Source organism: Malus domestica, chromosome 10 (assembly GCF_042453785.1).
Source record: "Malus domestica chromosome 10, GDT2T_hap1".
NCBI classification, from domain to species: domain Eukaryota; kingdom Viridiplantae; phylum Streptophyta; class Magnoliopsida; order Rosales; family Rosaceae; genus Malus; species Malus domestica.
In genome coordinates this window covers 38,927,682-38,945,365 of record NC_091670.1, presented here as the reverse complement: position 1 = coordinate 38,945,365, position 17,684 = coordinate 38,927,682, and the positions used below count along the sequence as shown (strand labels likewise).

The 17,684-nt window shown below is 36.9% G+C and overlaps 4 protein-coding genes across 6 annotated transcripts; all 4 read left to right on the top strand.

Annotated features, from left to right (window-relative positions):
* The first annotated feature begins 857 nt into the window (after positions 1 to 857).
* Positions 858 to 4,441, top strand: LOC103446323 (uncharacterized). 2 transcript variants are annotated; one of them, XM_008385408.4, is made up of 11 exons: positions 858 to 1,172; positions 1,418 to 1,568; positions 1,920 to 1,987; positions 2,274 to 2,344; positions 2,449 to 2,685; positions 2,989 to 3,152; positions 3,243 to 3,298; positions 3,407 to 3,459; positions 3,713 to 3,881; positions 3,961 to 4,058; positions 4,154 to 4,441. In XM_008385408.4, exons 1-11 carry the CDS (start codon positions 1,046 to 1,048, stop codon positions 4,259 to 4,261), a joined length of 1,302 nt encoding a protein of 433 aa, XP_008383630.3. In that variant the 5' UTR covers positions 858 to 1,045; the 3' UTR covers positions 4,262 to 4,441. The 2 variants fall into 2 exon arrangements, with proteins under 2 accessions (XP_008383630.3, XP_008383631.3); XM_008385409.4 differs by having other exon boundaries at positions 908 to 1,172; positions 1,427 to 1,568.
* A 685-nt stretch (positions 4,442 to 5,126) lies between these two features.
* On the top strand, positions 5,127 to 7,994 carry LOC103446322 (14-3-3-like protein D). 2 transcript variants are annotated; one of them, XM_029110326.2, is made up of 7 exons: positions 5,127 to 5,411; positions 5,631 to 5,937; positions 6,016 to 6,103; positions 6,624 to 6,733; positions 6,852 to 7,000; positions 7,573 to 7,628; positions 7,766 to 7,994. In XM_029110326.2, exons 1-7 carry the CDS (start codon positions 5,339 to 5,341, stop codon positions 7,766 to 7,768), a joined length of 786 nt encoding a protein of 261 aa, XP_028966159.2. In that variant the 5' UTR covers positions 5,127 to 5,338; the 3' UTR covers positions 7,769 to 7,994. The 2 variants fall into 2 exon arrangements, with proteins under 2 accessions (XP_028966159.2, XP_028966157.2); XM_029110324.2 differs by lacking the exon at positions 7,766 to 7,994 and having other exon boundaries at positions 5,128 to 5,411; positions 7,573 to 7,634.
* A 1,099-nt stretch (positions 7,995 to 9,093) lies between these two features.
* LOC103446321 (olee1-like protein) lies at positions 9,094 to 10,010 on the top strand. The gene is made up of 2 exons (XM_008385407.4): positions 9,094 to 9,315; positions 9,468 to 10,010. Exons 1-2 carry the CDS (start codon positions 9,159 to 9,161, stop codon positions 9,863 to 9,865), a joined length of 555 nt encoding a protein of 184 aa, XP_008383629.3. The 5' UTR covers positions 9,094 to 9,158; the 3' UTR covers positions 9,866 to 10,010.
* A 1,140-nt stretch (positions 10,011 to 11,150) lies between these two features.
* On the top strand, positions 11,151 to 16,484 carry LOC103446320 (dihydroorotate dehydrogenase (quinone), mitochondrial-like). Its single transcript, XM_008385406.4, has 12 exons — positions 11,151 to 11,289; positions 11,409 to 11,546; positions 11,737 to 11,819; positions 12,846 to 13,169; positions 13,360 to 13,612; positions 14,453 to 14,533; positions 14,632 to 14,739; positions 14,821 to 14,850; positions 15,118 to 15,255; positions 15,786 to 15,823; positions 15,917 to 16,016; positions 16,123 to 16,484. Exons 2-12 carry the CDS (start codon positions 11,412 to 11,414, stop codon positions 16,195 to 16,197), a joined length of 1,365 nt encoding a protein of 454 aa, XP_008383628.1. The 5' UTR covers positions 11,151 to 11,289; positions 11,409 to 11,411; the 3' UTR covers positions 16,198 to 16,484.
* The last annotated feature ends 1,200 nt before the right edge of the window (positions 16,485 to 17,684 follow it).

Here is a 17,684-nt window from a genome sequence, read left to right as displayed (position 1 = left end):
TAATCTTATTCTACACTTTCCTATCTTCATTTTGATATATTATGGATCGAATTTGGTTAAGAAACGATTGAGTTACGAAGCTTTGAAAATTGCCCAAACTTCTGGCCAAGAGTTCATGGACACTTAACGGAGTTTTTAACGGAAAGACCAAAATGATGGATGGTGGACAATCTCAGGGACCACTTTGATTGATTTGAAATGTTAGGGACCAAAGTAATGAATAATGCAAATCCCAGGAACCATTTTGGCTATTTAGCCAAAGTTTAAACTACCGAACAATTACTTAAACTAAACTATGTTTGGCTTAGAACTTAATAAATTAATTAAAGAGTAAACTGCCAGTTTGACTTCTGAACTATCACTCAACTTTCGATTTCTCCCCTGAACTTTTTAATTGGAAAATTAAGGACTTAATCTAATTTTTTTGGCCGATTTGCCCCCTACCGTTAGTTTTTCATAGATTTCATCCAAATTAACATTAACTTTTATCATGAGCAAACCACGTAACTCTCATTTGTGGATAAAAACGTCACTTCACTAGACCTTCAGACATAAAATATATAGATTCACACATATTTGCATAGGTTTATATTTTAGAAATATAAGGTTTTCAATTATTTTAAAGAATGAAACAACCGAATTCCCACACATGTTGTGTACATGCTTCCATTTAACATAATTTTGGATGGAATGAATGAAAAATTAACAGCAGGGGCAAATCGGTCAAAAAAATTAGTTTAAGCCCTTAATTTTCCAATTAAAAAGTTCAAGAGGAAAATCAAAAGTCGGGTGATAGCTCAAAGCGCAAATCGGCAGTTTACTCATTAATTAAATTAGGGATTATTACCCAAAAAAAAGAAAAGAGCCTAACGAGACAGGAAGGAAGAAAGAGACATGGGCGTTTGCGTACCCGTATCTCTTGTCACAGCAATGATAACCACATTGTGGCGTCGATGCTGACTTCCCTCCCTTTTGATTCAACCGAGAAATTAGGACCCCCGCTCTCTCTCCTCCTCTCTCTGTCTATATATACACACACACACACATGGCGTCCGCTTCTCCGATTCACCCGCGCTTTGGGCACTTACCGAGTTTCAGCTGCAATCGGCGAAACGACTCCCAAGGACCTTTAGGCACCTCCTCCTCCTCTTCGTCGTTCAGCTTCGGTTCCGGTAATCAATTCTCTCTCTCTCTCTACCAATTTTCCCGGGAAATTTTGAGATTTTTCGTTCAAAGGTGTTATATTTGCTTAATTATCCTCGAATTAACGGCATTCGATAATATTAGAATTAATTTCTACTGTGATTAGTATCGTCCTATTTGAATTTTTTGACGATATTGTAAACTAATCTAGTATATTACATAGAGAATTTGAACCGTGTTGACACCTAACTCACGTCCGTCAAAATTCTTATAGATATTGCAGGCATATGTGGTAGTTGGAGAAACCAAGGCCTTAGAGCTCAAGCTATGACTAGTCAGGGAAATTTTGGATCCTCCAGGGGTGTTGCAAATGCGGAGAATAAACCCGATCATCTTCTTGTCCTTGTTCACGGCATCTTGGCGAGGTATATCTTGTTCCTGATCTCTGCTTGTCATTGTAATTGCTTCTTTTTTCCATAAAGTTTACGCCTTTACGGAAAAGTTAAGTATTTTTTACTTTTCTTCAAGCAAATGGAAATGATAAAGGAAAGTTAGGTAGAAGGTTACGTAATGTGCTTAGTTTTGTATTAGATACATTGGTTATCTTTGAGTTCATTTTCGTGCTACTTACTACAGTTTTCGGATTCCACATGTTAGACGCTTCCAATAGCTCTTTCAGCGGTTCATTGCTTTTGAAATTTTGTCTCCTTGATGCATTCCTATGGCTACTTTTTTCGCTAAATTGATATCGAGTTGACTGATTCTTAGTAATGCAGCCCGAGTGACTGGACATACGTGGAAGCAGAGTTAAAAAGGCGTCTAGGAAGAAACTTCTTAATCTATGGTAAATTTATCTTATTTACTTTACGTCAAATATGTGAATTTTAGAATTTCCAAGAACAATAAGTAACAGAGTGGTATAGTACCACTCAAAAGATAGTTGCTTGGTGTTTGTTGACAGTTGTCAGACTAGGAAGACCGATGAGGGTTGAGGGTCACTAAGATGTGACTGATGACTATAGTATACTTCACAAATCAGAATACAGTTGATTTCCCTGTTTCTGAAGTGCATGAATTCGATGTAGGCTGTTAGTCTGTGAGTGTTAACATCGTGGTTAATGTATTTGCAGCAAGTTCGTGTAACACGTACACCAAAACTTTTTCTGGTATTGATGGAGCTGGGAAACGATTAGCAGATGAAGTGAGTTTTGAAGTTTATGAGCCACCGTTTAAAAGTTTTGTGCTTTAAGTTTGGTCAGAAATAGCGAAATAAAGTTGCATAACCTTGGCATTCATGATAAATAGGTTATGCAACTTGTACAAAAGACAGAGAGCCTAAAGAAGATCTCATTTTTAGCCCATTCTCTAGGGGGTTTATTTGCAAGATATGCAATTTCTGTCCTTTACAACGATAGTGCCAGTTCAACTACTGCAAATTCACAAACGGCATACTCTTTGAGACAAGGAAAGATTGCTGGGTTAGAGCCTATTAATTTTGTAACATTGGCAACTCCACATCTTGGGATGCGAGGGAAAAAGCAGGTCTGTATATCATCTTGATTTCATTATATCTACTAATTGATGCCAGTTTGGACTCTACCGATGTGCCACACTTCTTGCGAAAATCAAGGTTTACTGTAAATTTATTAGTACTAATACTGAGACTTTGAATGCGAGCATGGTAAATTGTACCAATTACCGAAGTAAATTGTTGACCGTGTCTTCAACTCTTTGCTGTTGCATGATGAATTAAGATCGCTGTAACAGACTGATATACAGCATATGGATATACTTCAACCTTACCTTGAAATATATTCGAATTATTTTGATTTTCGTTTTCTGCAGCTTCCATTTTTATTAGGAGTACCTTTCTTAGAAAAGCTGGCTGCACCAATCGCTCCTATTGTTGTTGGTCGAACTGGCAGTCAATTGTTTCTCACCGATGGTAAGCCTGAAAGACCACCACTTCTTCTGAGAATGGCATCCGATTGCAAAGATGGGAAATTTTTGTAAGTAGAGCTTTTATATCACTTCGGGCAAGCCCATTTTCGCCAAACTTGTGTAATGGTTCTAAATTTATAATACGTTTCATTATGCAGATCTGCTTTGGGGTCATTCAAATCACGGATTATCTATGCAAATGTATCTTATGATCGTATCCTACTGCATATAATCCATTTTTTCTTACCGTACTTTGACGAATTTATTAACTTTTAACTCCTTAGTCCTCTCTTCAGTATATGAATTTCTTTAAAATAAACAGATATGGTTGGTTGGCGCACATCATCCATTAGGAGGGAGACAGAAATTTTTAAGGTGACAGATCATTCTCTCCTTGAAATGACCGAGTTATTTAATGGTCAGCGGCGAAGCCACTCTTGTTAAATGAATGTTTTTTTTCCCTACTAGTTAAAACAGGGCATTTGTTTGGTGCTTCTACGGTGACAATTAGTGATTAGTTGACATGGCCAAGGAAATTATGATCAGTAAATGGAGTTATTCAAGTGATGAGTTTTTTTACCGTTGTTTTTTATGTGTCAATCTGAATATTTCTGAATTTCATTGGCAGCCCTCTCGCGGGTCTTTGGACGGGTACAAGCATGTTGTAGACGTGGAGTACTGTCCTCCAGTTTCATCTGAAGGTCCCCATTTTCCTCCTGAAGCAGCTAAAGCAAAGGAAGCCGCCCAAAGCGAACCCAACGTACAAAATACGTTGGAATATCACGAAATTGTAGAAGGTACCAAAACCCTATAAATGGTAACAGATTACCAGGATGGATTGGTTACTGATGAAGCTTAACCTTTTCCGGTGAACAGATGAAATGATACGGGGTTTGCAGCAACTAGGATGGAGAAAAGTTGATGTCAGCTTTCATTCGGCGTTCTGGCCCTTCTTTGCCCACAACAACATTCATGTACCGCATCAATTCATCTTTCTTCTTTCTCTTGAGAAGGTTTTCATTCTCTCTGTTGCCTGGTTTTCTAAATCGATTTCCGTCTGTGAATCCAGGTGAAAAGTGAATGGCTTCACAATGCTGGCGTCGGGGTGGTTGCTCACGTTGCCGACAGCCTGAAGCAACAGGAATCCTCCTCCTCATTCATCACTGCCAGCTTATAGCTTCAAATCTGTATGTAATATAAGTGCAGTGCAGCTGAAAACATGTAGAATAAGTTAACCTCACCATTTCACATTTGTACATGTAGCATGCAATGTGATCGATAAATGTAGTTCGCTAGCTTCGCTCTTGCGAAAGAGAGGTTTATATAAAAAGAAAAACTAATGAAAAAAGCTTGAAAACTTTGAGTTTTACAAAATAAATGGGAAAGTGAATAGTACCATAAATGATTTTTTAAAGTAAAAATTTAGTTTTTCGTTAAAATGAACAGTATTGGAGCTTTTCGTTAAAGTTCCCGTTGGATATTATTTTCTTCTTCTTTTTTTCTTTTTAAATAACCAACACCGTTGATTCTTTTGAATCAACGAGTATGCAAATCACACATGCGAATATAAATTATTAAAATAAAAAATAAAATTTTCTGCACGAATGTCAAATTATGATTGACAGTTATGTCAAAAATTTGAAGACAGAGAAAAAAAATTACAAATTTAAAGGAAGTCAAAAGAAAAATGGAAAATTGGAAAAAGGTGCATCGTTCAGCTTAAATTTCACGTTCAACTGTTTTCCGCCGCCATCAAGAGCCAGTCTAGTCCACGCGCCCTGCCTAAGCCGCAACTGATATTCTCACGAAGCCAAAGTAGTATGTGCGTCCACGTTTCGAGTCGCGCGTGGGTATTGTAGGTGGGGTTTTGAGCCGGGCCAGTTCCGGCGTAGACGTAATATAAAGATTTTTTAATGTAATCGGTATACAAATAATATATCTGTATTACTATACAAGGATATGTTAAAAAAATTAATAACTTAAAAAAAATAAAATCTCTTATTATTTATATAAAAACAAATTGTGTACCCCTTGTCCGGTTGCAATGAAAAATTTCTAAACGTAGTGGAATCCGGGGCCCTCCAAACCGGTCCTCACCCACCCAACCACACCAAACGATGGCGCATGCCTTTTTCATAAAACAGTCATTCTAGAGAGAGAAAGGAGGAGGAGAGAGAGAGGAAACTTCAGAGCTCATAGAGACTAGAGAGAGGAAGAGAGGAAGAGAGGAAGTAGTGAGAGAGTGAGATCGGCCATGGCTTCCCCCAAAGAGAGAGAGAACTACGTCTACACTGCGAAGCTCGCCGAGCAAGCCGAGCGTTACGATGGTAGCATCTCATCCCTTCACTCTCTCACTTATTTTATTTTTTAATGATTTTTTTTCGCTTCAAAATTCATGAAATCAAAGACTTATACTCTGTTTGTCTACTCAGAAAATCAAAGAAACCAGGAAAAAAAAAAGAGATCTGAGCGTTAATTTCTTAATTTTTCATGGAATTAGGGTTTTGAATTGCATTTACTTTACCTTCTGCACCTTTTATTTGCAGAAATGGTGGAGGCGATGACGAAAGTAGCGAAACTTGACGTGGAGCTCACTGTAGAGGAGCGGAATCTGCTTTCGGTCGGGTACAAGAACGTGATCGGAGCTCGCAGAGCTTCGTGGAGAATTCTGTCGTCGATTGAGCAGAAGGAGGAGGGGAAAGGGAACGATCAGAATGTGAGCCGTATCAAGGAGTACAGGCAAAAGGTCGAGTCCGAGCTCTCTAGCATTTGCAGCGACATCATGAGGGTTATTGATGAACATCTCATTCCGTCGTGCACTGCTTTTGAATCCACTGTGTTTTTCTACAAAATGTGAGCGGTCTTTCGATTGAGTGTTTTGGAGTGGTTAAAGTATTTGGCTTTTGAATGGTTTATTCTGTTTAATTGCAGGAAAGGAGATTATTATCGCTACTTGGCGGAGTTTAAGACTGGTGATGACAGGAAAGAGGTTGCTGATCAGTCAATGAAAGCTTATCAGGTATAATACGAGTTGGTCTTTAATTTATGAACCCTAATCAGTCAATTAAAGTTTTTGGCGTATGCGCTGCTTGTTTGCTAAGAAGTATGAGGGACTCGAAGAGAAAAGAAATCAGCTTTATTAACTATTTGTTGCTCAAACGAGCAAAAAGTAAAACTGATATCTGATGTGAATGTTAGTGCTAACTAAACTGGTATCATCTCGTGTTGAAAATGACCAGCAATGCTATGCTGAAATTTAGTGTCAAGACATGGTACCGATGCTGGCCCTTGCATTGAACTACGTGATTTAGTGGTGTGGCCGGCTATATCTAAGTATTAGCTTAATTTTTTTTGTTAGAATACCATTGATTTGAGATGTATGCTTATCGCCCTTGGTCACACTTTGAAGTTGCTCCCTTTTTTCTGAAGCAGCCTGTTATTGAAATGAGGGCGGCTAGGTCCCTTTTCTCTCTTTATCTCACTTCCAGCTGTTCTAATTTGGATTTTGCATCTGTCTGTTATGTCTATCTATTTTGCAGTCAGCTTCTAGTAAAGCAGAAACTGATTTACCCCCCACACATCCCATCAGACTGGGTTTGGCCTTGAACTTTTCTGTCTTTTATTATGAAATCTTGAACTCTCCGGAAAGGTATGCGTGCTTATGGTGACCAAGATTCACAATATCACATTCTTTTTCTTCATTTTGGCCAAAAGTAAAATTAGAAGAAAAGAATTCTTATTGGTTGCGTATTGGTAACTTGCTCCAGGGCATGTCACCTTGCAAAGCAAGCTTTTGATGAAGCTATCTCAGAATTGGATACTTTGAGCGAGGAATCATACAAAGACAGCACCTTGATCATGCAGCTCCTGAGGGACAACCTTACATTGTGGACCTCTGACATTCCAGAGGATGGAGGTAACGAGATAGCCTTATGGAGAATGTTATGATATGTGGTGGAATTTTTCCCGACTTGTTATGTGTAGTTTCATCAAGTCATGCGATGCTTGTTCTTGACTACCAACTTTTGGATTATGGTTTGAGAAATGAGTATATGAAATTGTGATTGTGAGATGCTTGTCTCACTTTTAGTATATTACAATCATCAACACAATGAGAAAAATTAATAGTAGAACAATTTCTTCAGTGGAAACTGAAGATCAAGTAAAATGTGAATTCGACAGGTTGGTTTCCAATAATTTATGAAGGCGATTCTCATATTCTTATGATTCAATTAGACGTTACATCTAAAAACATACGTTTTGTCTTGTGAACGTTGTGTGTTATTATGTGTCATGGATGTGAATTGTGAATATGTTTCCCTTTTTGTGTACCAGCTTGAGTCTAGTAAGATGTTCAATCGCCTTTCTGTTTGAATTAAATTGAGCTCTGAACAATACAGAGTACTTGGGTTTATAGTATTCACGTGTCCTAGAAATTTGGTCGATTATACCGAGAGATATTGGATATTAATCTGATACTTGCTACAGGCGAGGATATACAGAAGGTGGACGGCTCTGCTAAACCTGGAGGTGAAGATGCAGAGGTATAGCTTACTCCGGTCATCCAATTAGCAACCATCATTTTGTTCTTTCATTTTTCGGCCACATCTAGCAAGCATTGTGTTATAGTTATTTGGTTTGTGGGTCTTCGACGTCCTTAGTTTCCTTTTTCTTTGTGCAGTGAATGTAAGCGGCCTATGGCTGGCCAGGGCTTGTGTAATTTGACGGATGGAGAAAGTCGATGCAGGGTCTCGTTTGTTATGGTGTTTGTTGTTAATTTTTCTCCAGTGAGATTCTAGTTAAATGTTCTGCTAGTAGCATTTGCAACCCCGAAACGCCGAATTCATCTGTGACTTAATGTAAAAGCTTTCTTCTACATATCCAAATTTCAATCCTCTGTTTGTTGAGAATGGGATTTATCTGCTGAATGTTTAATTTGTTTTCTTCGACTGTTTGCGTACTTTACCTGCTGTGGGTTTCATGTGACTCAATAAATCATAAAATTAGGTTTAACGTTCTTTCGGAAAGATGACATTCACATTTTTTTCACAAAAACTGTGAGATATTACTCACCGGATTTCGTCGGTTGTGCGAAATCCTACAAAAAAATATATATATATCAAAATTTATTTATGTAACATTTTTGCCGTGTTATAGCTTCCAAAATTAAGAAACTTTCTATATGTTAAACCATCGTAAAATTTATTTTCGTGAAACTTTTGACATACCATAACGTTCTTAAAATTTGTATAAAATGTTTTTAAAATGTTAATGCCTACTGGATTCCGCTCTGGTTATTAAGTAACTACTAACCGCATTCACCAACACCGTTATTTAGAGCATCTCCAATGAAGATATGCAAAACCATATTTATGTCTAGTTTCACACTTTTGGGAGATATAGACGGGAGTTCTACTCCAATGGTAGATACATAAGTTTGAAATTCCATTTAATTTTCTCTCTTTGATCGGCGGGACTCATCACCAAAAGATGTAAAAGTATGGGTGCATTTTTGCTCACCACCCTTAAGTGGTGGTAATGTTCAACATCCTATTTGTCACCATTGTATAAGTTTAATTTTTGAGATTTGTGTATATACACTATCCAAATCTCATCTAACGATAATAAATAAGATGGTGAGCAAAAATATTAGCAAAAAATATGTATATTTAGGTTTTTATGTTGCATTTTTCAGTCAACATATATATTTTACATCTCACCATTAGAGAATTTTCCGGCCACTAAAAATGTAAAATACTCATTTTAAGGGATTTGCATCTTCTATTTGAAATGCCCTTAGGTCTTTCAATATTTTTGAAAATAAAATAGAATTGAAGACGGAGAGAATTTCAAGGAGCAAAGAGCGAGTCAAAATAATTGCCTTAACCACAAGTAAACAGGGTAAGAAATGACAACCCCAGAAAAATAACTGCCAACTAGAAAACCAAATAAATCCCACCAAAACATTCCTTCTCTTCTCTGTATAAAAAAGCGATCCCCCTCTCATCTGCACATATACAGTCCTCTGATATCCAAGCAAGAAAAAAAAAGCAAGCACGAAATATAATTTAACGATGGCCAATTCTAATAGTATCGTTCTTGTCTCTGCCCTTTGCTTCTTGTCGCTCATCGGCGTCGCCTACTCCACCGAGACCCTCAATGTCCACGGCATTGTTTATTGCGATAATTGCCGCACGCAGTTCTTTACCAGAATCAGTGAACCCCTCACAGGTACGTGTGTTCAACCTATAGTACTTGATACATTGTCTATATATAATTACAAGTTACTAAATATAAAACAAACTAGATTGATACTCGAAATGAGAATTTTTTTTCTCTTCCCTGACATAGCATTGCATGCATGGAATGGTACGTACGTGCAGGTGCAAAGGTGAGATTGGAATGCAGAGAGAGTGAAGGGGGAAAAGTAACTCTAACCAAAGAGGCAGACACCGAGGAATTAGGAACTTACTCCATTCCGGTGGAAGGAGACCATGAAGAGGAGGTTTGCGAAGTGATCTTGGTGAAGAGTCCCAAGGAGGACTGCAGCGAGATCAGCAACGAGCTTCATGCGAAGCTCAGCGCGAGGATCAGCCTCACGAACCACAATGGCATCACCGGGCCTCATCGCATGGCGAACCCTCTCGGTTTCATGAAGAAGGAGGTTGATCCTAGGTGCGCTGAGGTCCTCAAGGAGCTCGGACTCACCCCCGATGGCGAATTTATTGACGGCGCTCCTGACGGCGCTCCTGATGCCGCTCCTGATGGCGCTGCTGAATAAGCCATCAATAATTTTACGTACTTCAGAAAACCAATGGGAATTGATATCCCAGCCTTTATTATTCGATCAAGTGTAATCAATAAATGGGGTTTTTATTCATTTCCCCTACTAATCCATAAGTGATATGTATGAGAAATTTAAATTATACATCGATCTATCGATCTGCAGTAGTAGCACTTAATTTAGGGTCATATTTTTCTCAAGGTTTTCTGCAATATTCTTCAAATCTCATGTGATCAGCTACTACTCTTCTTTTACACATATAATATATATATTACCCAAGTTACATCAATTTGTCACAACATTCGAGCTTAAAAGTGAAAGAATAAATTGATTTCGAACTCGTTATCTACTAAGTTCAGCCAAAAATTTGTCAATTAAAATTACAAATGAAGAATAGGAAAACAGATATGCATAAAGAGAATTAATCCTCATGCTGATCAAACATAAAGGTAATATGGTTATCAGTAAATAACTATTTGCCAGACTTTTCCAAGGCAACTTTTTGTGTATGGATTTTTTTATTTATTTTTATTTAATGATTAAAAATTAAGATGATTGTGTAAAAGATAAAATAGGGTGTGGATAACACAACCTTTCTAATTTCTCCCCCAACTCAACTGAATAATACATCTAAAACATAAAGGCGATATATAGTAACTAAACAATCATTTCTATAATTATTCTTTTCATCATTACATCACAAATCCCCAAAAATTGAGAAGTCTGAGGTAAACCATAACATCGTCATGTGATGTATCGATCCATGTATTATAATATGAGTTAATAATATCAACAAATGTTTTAGTGTTCTCAAAATACAATCATATGATGTTACTATTGCACGTGTTATAATATAAATGAACGATGATGTTGATATTTCTTACCTTTACAGTATATTAATAAAACATTAAAAAGAAACGCATCTAGTATAATCTGAGTGAAATAATAATATCACATTACAGTTTTATGAGTATATTCAAATTATTCAACAATATAATTGATATTTCATAAATTTAAGTTCTTTCAAAAATGAGACTGGCCTATCACCTTATATGATTTTACACAATATTTTATAATATTAACATAAAAATTGACCTTAAACCGTTAAATGACCGTGAGATGACATAAAATTCATAAAAAATCTCATTTCTGAAATAGTCCACTAAACAATTCTCGAGAAATTAATATCGAATTAATACTGACGTGACCGTAATCCACTAAATGATCCATAAACCGAAAACTAACCCGATTAATAAAAAAACCGGGTGCCCACAGCCCAAATCACATAACCCGCATACGAGAGAAGGCAAACCCACCTGTGCCATTTTACTACCCAATTGCCCCGCTCCTTCAATTTGCTGCCGCAACCCCGCCGTCCGTGCAGCTCTCTTTCCCTTCGGCTGCTCACTCACTACGAACTAGTAAGTTCCTCTTCTATTATTCAATTGTCCTTTAATTTTCTTGTTCGTCGAAAAATTAAACTATCGAAAAAGTTTCAATTTTTATTAATTTTTTAAAATTTTAATTGTATCAATGGAAGGCCATGGCGGCAAGGGCTTCCAGAAAATTGCTGAGAGACTTTTTGTTCAAAAGGGCATGCGCAGCTCCTGCTGCAAGTGCTAGACATTGTTCTTCCGCTGCTCAAACTGCTCCAAAGATTCCACATTTTTCGAAGAAAGTACGTTCTTTCTCTCTCCTTTTTGTTGCAAATAGTTGCAGAGAAACTTAAAGTGTTAATTTTTTCCAGTAAATTTGCAAACCCATCTCGCCAAATTGGTGTATTTTCGCTTGTGCTTGCTCACGGTTTAATCTTTGGTCGATTTTTGTTTGATTTCTGAGGTGTTGTGTGTACTTATTTTCAACTGTAGGGGAGGTTGTTGACGGCAGCCACCTTAGGCTTAGTTATCGGTGGCGGAGCTTATGTGAGCACTGTGGATGAAGCAACTTTCTGGTATCAAATTTAAATTTTCGAGTAGAAGTTGTGCTCTGTTTGCATTTAAACTTTCTTCTGGCTTACAAGTGGATGGTGGTTCTGGCATCTATATTGAGTAATGCTATGCATATGTTTTTGTACCACATTTTTATACCACCTTAGGTGGCATTGATGTAGACAGCCGCATCATTTGAATTAAACATATTTTTAAATTTAGTTCATTATTTAATAAACTAATAATTAAGAAAAACTAGTTAATTAAATTATGATTGTGGTATACGAGGAGTCTTTCTCCGTCATTGCCTTGGGTTTTGCAAATTTTTCAAATGATGTGGCTGGCCACATCAGATGCCACCTAAGATGGTATGAAAATATGGTATAAAAACATGGTATAAATAGCATTACTCATCTATATTTATTTACAATGACCGCTATCCTAACCTAGCATTCTACGAATGAGAAGATTATAGTCGTGACAGATTTAGAATTCTCTCAAGGTTTCTCTTGCTAAGTTTATAGGCGTCTTGAGGCATTAAAGAATAAACCTTTTGTATCCTGCAATGCACATTACTTATTGGTCAGAGTGTCAGGGTGAAGCCTTTAAGCTTCTGTACAAGATACTTGTATCTATTTCTTTACGGGTCTAACTAGGCACCTAAAGGATCAGCACTTAATTCTCAGTTCAGTTATCTTCGTATTTTCTTTTGCCAAGATGGTATTCCGCCCCGTCATAATGTCTGGGTCTTGGTGGATGCACAAAAGACTGAAATTGGAATTTCTTAACTCATTGGTAATTTGATGGTACTCATCAGATATAAATTATGAATTGCCATTTTGTTATGTTCTGCATCATTCTTGTCATGGCAATAAGGTTTTTTATCGTTATTCTAGTGTGTACTTATTTCAGTGTATGAAGCAGAAACCATATGAGAGAAATTGAATTGCCATTTTTTCTCGTTGTTGAATGGCTTAAGTTTTTGTGAAATATTGAACATAAATTTTAGTTACATACATTGCTAATTTTTGGATATCAACTTTTTGAAGTGGCTGGCTATTCTCAGCTACAAAAATTGTGAATCCATTCTTCGCTCTTTTAGATGCTGAGACAGCTCACAGCTTGGCTGTCTCAGCCGCAGCACGTGGTTGGGTTCCTAGAGAGAAGAGACCAGATCCATCAAATTTAGGGCTAGAAGTTTGGGGAAGGAAGTTCTCCAACCCTATAGGTCTTGCTGCTGGCTTTGATAAGAATGCTGAAGCTGTTGATGGTTTGCTTGGTTTAGGCTTTGGATTTGTAGAGATTGGCTCTGTAACCCCTGTTCCACAAGAGGGCAATCCAAAGCCTCGTATCTTCAGATTGCGCGAGGAACTGTAAGAGTATATTTTATATTCATCTTCTTATGTTAATAAGGACTGAATTTCCTCGAATTTGTTGTGTTGAGTCACTTTTGAAGGTGGTGTAGGTTCTTTAACTTCTGAAAGTTTTCTTTCTGATAAGTTGGGCTGGTTACATTTAATTTGCTAACTTATGTGTTATCAATCTACCTGATTTTGTGTTCAGAGCTATCATCAATCGATGTGGCTTTAATAGCGAGGGAATTGTAGCTGTTGCAAAGCGATTGGGTGCTCAGCACGGTAAGAGAAAGTTGGATGAAACTACAATCTCGTCTTCTTCAGGTGAAGAAGTCAAACCTGGAGGCAAAGCTGGCCCTGGCATTCTAGGCGTGAATCTTGGGAAGAACAAGACAAGTGAAGATGCTTCTGCAGATTATAGACAAGGGGTTCATACATTGTCCCAGTATGCTGATTACTTGGTAGGTTTTTCTATACTGATTTTTCATAGTTTAGTAATTGTTCTGTTTTTATGCTAAGTATTGGAATTTTATTCATGAAAGAAGAAAAAAAGTCTTCCAGATCTAAATTGTTCATTCTTTTAAAAAGAAATCACTTTTGTGTTTGCTACTCACCAATGCATCAACTTCATCATGATGCCTATATTAGTGTGCTGTTTTCGTGGCCAAGATCTAATAAGATATGTTGCTATTGTGTTGGTTCTCCATGCAGAAAAGCAATGAGAGATGCATTTGAATAGGCTTCCTGCTTGCAGTCTTTTAGTTGATTGTTTCATTTGAAAGTTGCATAATTTCATACCATCTTTATGCTATTCTATCAGATCTCACAAATTGTACTACATAATTTGTTAGGTATTCCTTGTCTACCAACAATGACCTAAAATTTTTGAGGAACTTTCGAGTCAATGTTTTTTGTTTACTAGAGATTTTGAAAAATAATAGCTTTAAAGGTCAGGTGGGGAGCAATATTTAGGAAGTCCAATTTTATTTACTTGAATAGGATATGAACAATCAAACTTGAATCTGGAAATGGCTCAGATTAAATTTTACAAAAAAGTAAAAGCTGTTCAACTTCAGCTGTAAAGCTGAAATCACAGTCGGTTGAAATTTGTGATTGCTGAACATCCAATTACATGTGATAATACATAATCTTCCATGATTCTTTATATTATTCCTCAGAAGTTAAGTTGTCGGTAATAATTCCCAAACTAGAAGCAATGAAGTTTTAGTTTATGTGTCTATATGTTGAGTTCAATTCCTGTTGCATTAATTCGACCGTACTTATGCTTTATCTGTCTACAGGTGATCAATGTTTCATCACCCAACACCCCTGGGTTACGTATGCTTCAGGGAAGAAAGCAGTTAAAAGACCTTGTGAAGCGGGTATGGAGCTCTAACTGCTCAAGGCATGAATTTTGTATCTATATATTAACCAAAACGTCTAAAAAAGTTAGCCCTTGTAACACTTTCTTCCTATCAAGGTTCAAGGTGCTCGTGATGAAATGCAATGGGGTGAGGAGGGCCCTCCTCCATTGCTCGTGAAAATTGCTCCAGATTTGTCTAAAGAAGACCTTGAAGATATTGCTGCAGTATGCATTCATGCTCGTAATTGATTTTCTTATTTCCCCCATTAAGATGGTTTTCTCAAGGTTCTTTGTTTATGGATATAGGTTGCCCTTGCTCTTCGCTTGGACGGATTGGTATGTTTTCTTCCGGTCACAAACTTACCTATTATACTAGATTAGTATATTATATTCTTAATAAGAATCTTTACTTAGTCCCTTTCGTTTCTAAAGAAAATATAGAAAATTAACTTTAGTCAGTTCATGCTGGGTGTTCTGCATGTTGATATGTTGATGAGGTTATGATCTGACTAGCATATATATCTCTCTCAGTATATTGATCTATACTTAAATTCAGTGCAATTTCTTCTATTCTTTACGATGTTTATTTACTTTTTCTTCTAGATTATATCAAATACAACTGTTTCAAGACCAGAATCTGTTAGTAAACACCTGTTGGCTTCTGAAGCTGGTGGCTTGAGTGGGAAGCCACTTTTCGATATGTCTACCAATGTCTTAAAGGAGATGTACATTTTGACAAGGGTACGCCGTCTCTCTGTAACTCATATAACCTGTTATTCACATTATTTACACTGTGGTAGAGTATATAGACCATGTTCTTTAAAGATTGTTCTCATTTTAATGTTTGATTACTGACATGTTTGAACATGCATGGAGTATTTTGGTCGGGTATGCCATTGTTGTACTGATCCATCATTCTACTGTAGCTTAAGTACAAGAAAAGTTGGACTATTCATAATTTTTCTATGCCATAAATTACAAAGTAGAGACTTATAAAAGTAGAAGACTTAAAGATGGATCGTATCCTAATTTCATGTAGAGTAGCTTGTCAGTGTTTTTGGATCATATCCTAATTGCATGTACTGTAGTTCAACTGGTACCAAACTGATTTTCTTTTATTTACTTTCTATGGAAGGAAATCTTTGGCTTGAAACATTTAGTCCTCTTTCGGATCTTATGTGTGCTATTTGTTTACAGTCTATGTTCTTCTCTTTTGGTTTCATTTATATGTTATGTATCAGAGCGTGACCACTAACATTAATATCGTTCAGGGAAAGATTCCCTTAATCGGGTGTGGGGGCATCAGCAGGTAAGATCAGAATAGCGCTTCGCTCTTGTTTTCGTTGAGATCTATTATTCTTCATTTTTCTGAAACTGGAACTTGTTCATGCCATTGATTTAGTGGCGAGGATGCTTACAAGAAAGTACGAGCTGGTGCAAGTCTTGTTCAGCTTTATACAGCATTTGCTTACGGGGGACCTGCTCTCATCCCCCAGATAAAGGTATTTTCTGGTACTCTCATTCTGCGGAAACCCTATTTTTTGGCCTATTGTCAAAGACGTGCATCTAATACTCTTGTCATCTTTTCTTCCTCTCTGTCTCTCTTAGGCTGAATTGTCCGAGTGCTTAGAAAGGGATGGTTACAAGTCCATCAGTGAAGCAGTTGGTGCAGATTGCAGATGAGTTTGCCCCATGTATGGCAACGTCGAAAGTATAACAAAAGATATACGCGGTGCACACATTTGTGGCGCAGGCAAACTGCACGGTGTAAATTTTGGTTTTTAACCGATTTTATTTTGTTTTTTTGAGAGGGGGTCGGAGAGGACCCGTAATTGCATGTACTGCTTCACTGATGGAAATTTTGAGAAATTTTGGAAGAGGCATTATTTGTAGTTTGTACCGTAACCTTTTAAGTGTGAATGCTAAATTTAACCGTAGCAAAATGGAAAAGAAAATATGTTGCCTTAGAATTTGTATGTACAAATTCAAATCTGTTGTGTTCTATTATTGAGTTATTGCAGGCGTAGACGTGCTAACACATTCACTGAAGAATAAGAAGTTGCTTTATTAACAAGCGATGGTGGGGTAGGGTTTTCGAACTGAGAACTTCGGACGCATGGATAAATGCTCTTAATTTTTATCAGCTCTTATTTTCTGTGTGCACCTTGAATAAGCACCCTCATTTTAATCTTGAATAAAATGGCTGTACGATGTACATTTGACCTAATCCTACCAAAGAAAAAGGAATATACTTTTTCTTTTCATTTTTTCTTTTTTGCTTTTTCCCATCAACCACAACGTACCTGCATACATACATACAAAGAAGTTCTTCAGTGATGGAGCTACTCACATCTGGCGACCATTTTTTATTTAGAGAAATCCTTGAAATAAAAATAGGGAAACTTTAACGAAAAGCTCTCAGTACTGTTCACTTTAACAAAAAAAATCATATTTTTACATTACAAAAAATCAATTCTGGTACCATTCATTGTACTCTTTATTTTGTCCTTATCGTTAAAACTCAAAGTTTTCAAGTCATTTTCATTAGTTTTCCTATAAAAATAATGTTTTCCCCTATTACTACTATTTCTAACACGCTCAATCACTTTGATCAAAAGTTGTAACTTAGTATTACAGTCTAGTGATATTCCTTTTCACTTGTAAGTAAAAGGTCTTAAGTTCAATTCTTGCCAAAGTCAAATTTGAATCACATTATTGCTAGCCCATTGTAAGGTTAAGCTCACCCCTCCCCCTTAGTTTAGATAATATCGTTTGTTAAAAAAAAAAATCACTTTGATCAAAAGCTTATATTCCTCGATTTTTTTTATTCTCAATCACTTTTCTCTCTCTGCTCCACACTTGTCATTTGAGAGAATTTTCGGTGAAGTTTTCTATTAGATCAGCTTTTACATTAAGTGAGACTAATAGGAAACAAATGAGGCTAAAATTTAAGGAGTCTCATACTTTTGTAAGGAGCCGGGATCGGACGGTTCATAGTCTATACTGACTGAGTTTTCTTCCATTTTTCCTAGGTTAAATAACCGACTGATTTTCCTTTAGTTTGGCAAGTAGCAAGGACAAACAAGAAGTCGGTAGCTTGTAATTCATACCTCGTCCATGTTTCAAGTTTTGTGCTCACTTAACCAACCTTATTCATCCACTTGGTACAT

Coding starts and splice junctions, on each gene's coding strand:
- LOC103446322 (XM_029110324.2), top strand. CDS start 5,339: ATGGCTTCCCCCAAAGAGAGAGAGAACTACGTCTACACTGCGAAGCTC. Junction 6,104..6,623: donor AGTCAATGAAAGCTTATCAG/GTATAATACGAG, acceptor TCTATTTTGCAG/TCAGCTTCTAGTAAAGCAGA. Junction 6,734..6,851: donor ATCTTGAACTCTCCGGAAAG/GTATGCGTGCTT, acceptor AACTTGCTCCAG/GGCATGTCACCTTGCAAAGC.
- LOC103446323 (XM_008385408.4), top strand. CDS start 1,046: ATGGCGTCCGCTTCTCCGATTCACCCGCGCTTTGGGCACTTACCGAGT. Junction 3,299..3,406: donor TGCAAATGTATCTTATGATC/GTATCCTACTGC, acceptor TAAAATAAACAG/ATATGGTTGGTTGGCGCACA. Junction 3,460..3,712: donor GGGAGACAGAAATTTTTAAG/GTGACAGATCAT, acceptor TTTCATTGGCAG/CCCTCTCGCGGGTCTTTGGA.
- LOC103446320 (XM_008385406.4), top strand. CDS start 11,412: ATGGCGGCAAGGGCTTCCAGAAAATTGCTGAGAGACTTTTTGTTCAAA. Junction 14,534..14,631: donor TAAAAGACCTTGTGAAGCGG/GTATGGAGCTCT, acceptor CTTCCTATCAAG/GTTCAAGGTGCTCGTGATGA. Junction 15,824..15,916: donor GGGTGTGGGGGCATCAGCAG/GTAAGATCAGAA, acceptor CCATTGATTTAG/TGGCGAGGATGCTTACAAGA.
- LOC103446321 (XM_008385407.4), top strand. CDS start 9,159: ATGGCCAATTCTAATAGTATCGTTCTTGTCTCTGCCCTTTGCTTCTTG. Junction 9,316..9,467: donor AATCAGTGAACCCCTCACAG/GTACGTGTGTTC, acceptor ACGTACGTGCAG/GTGCAAAGGTGAGATTGGAA.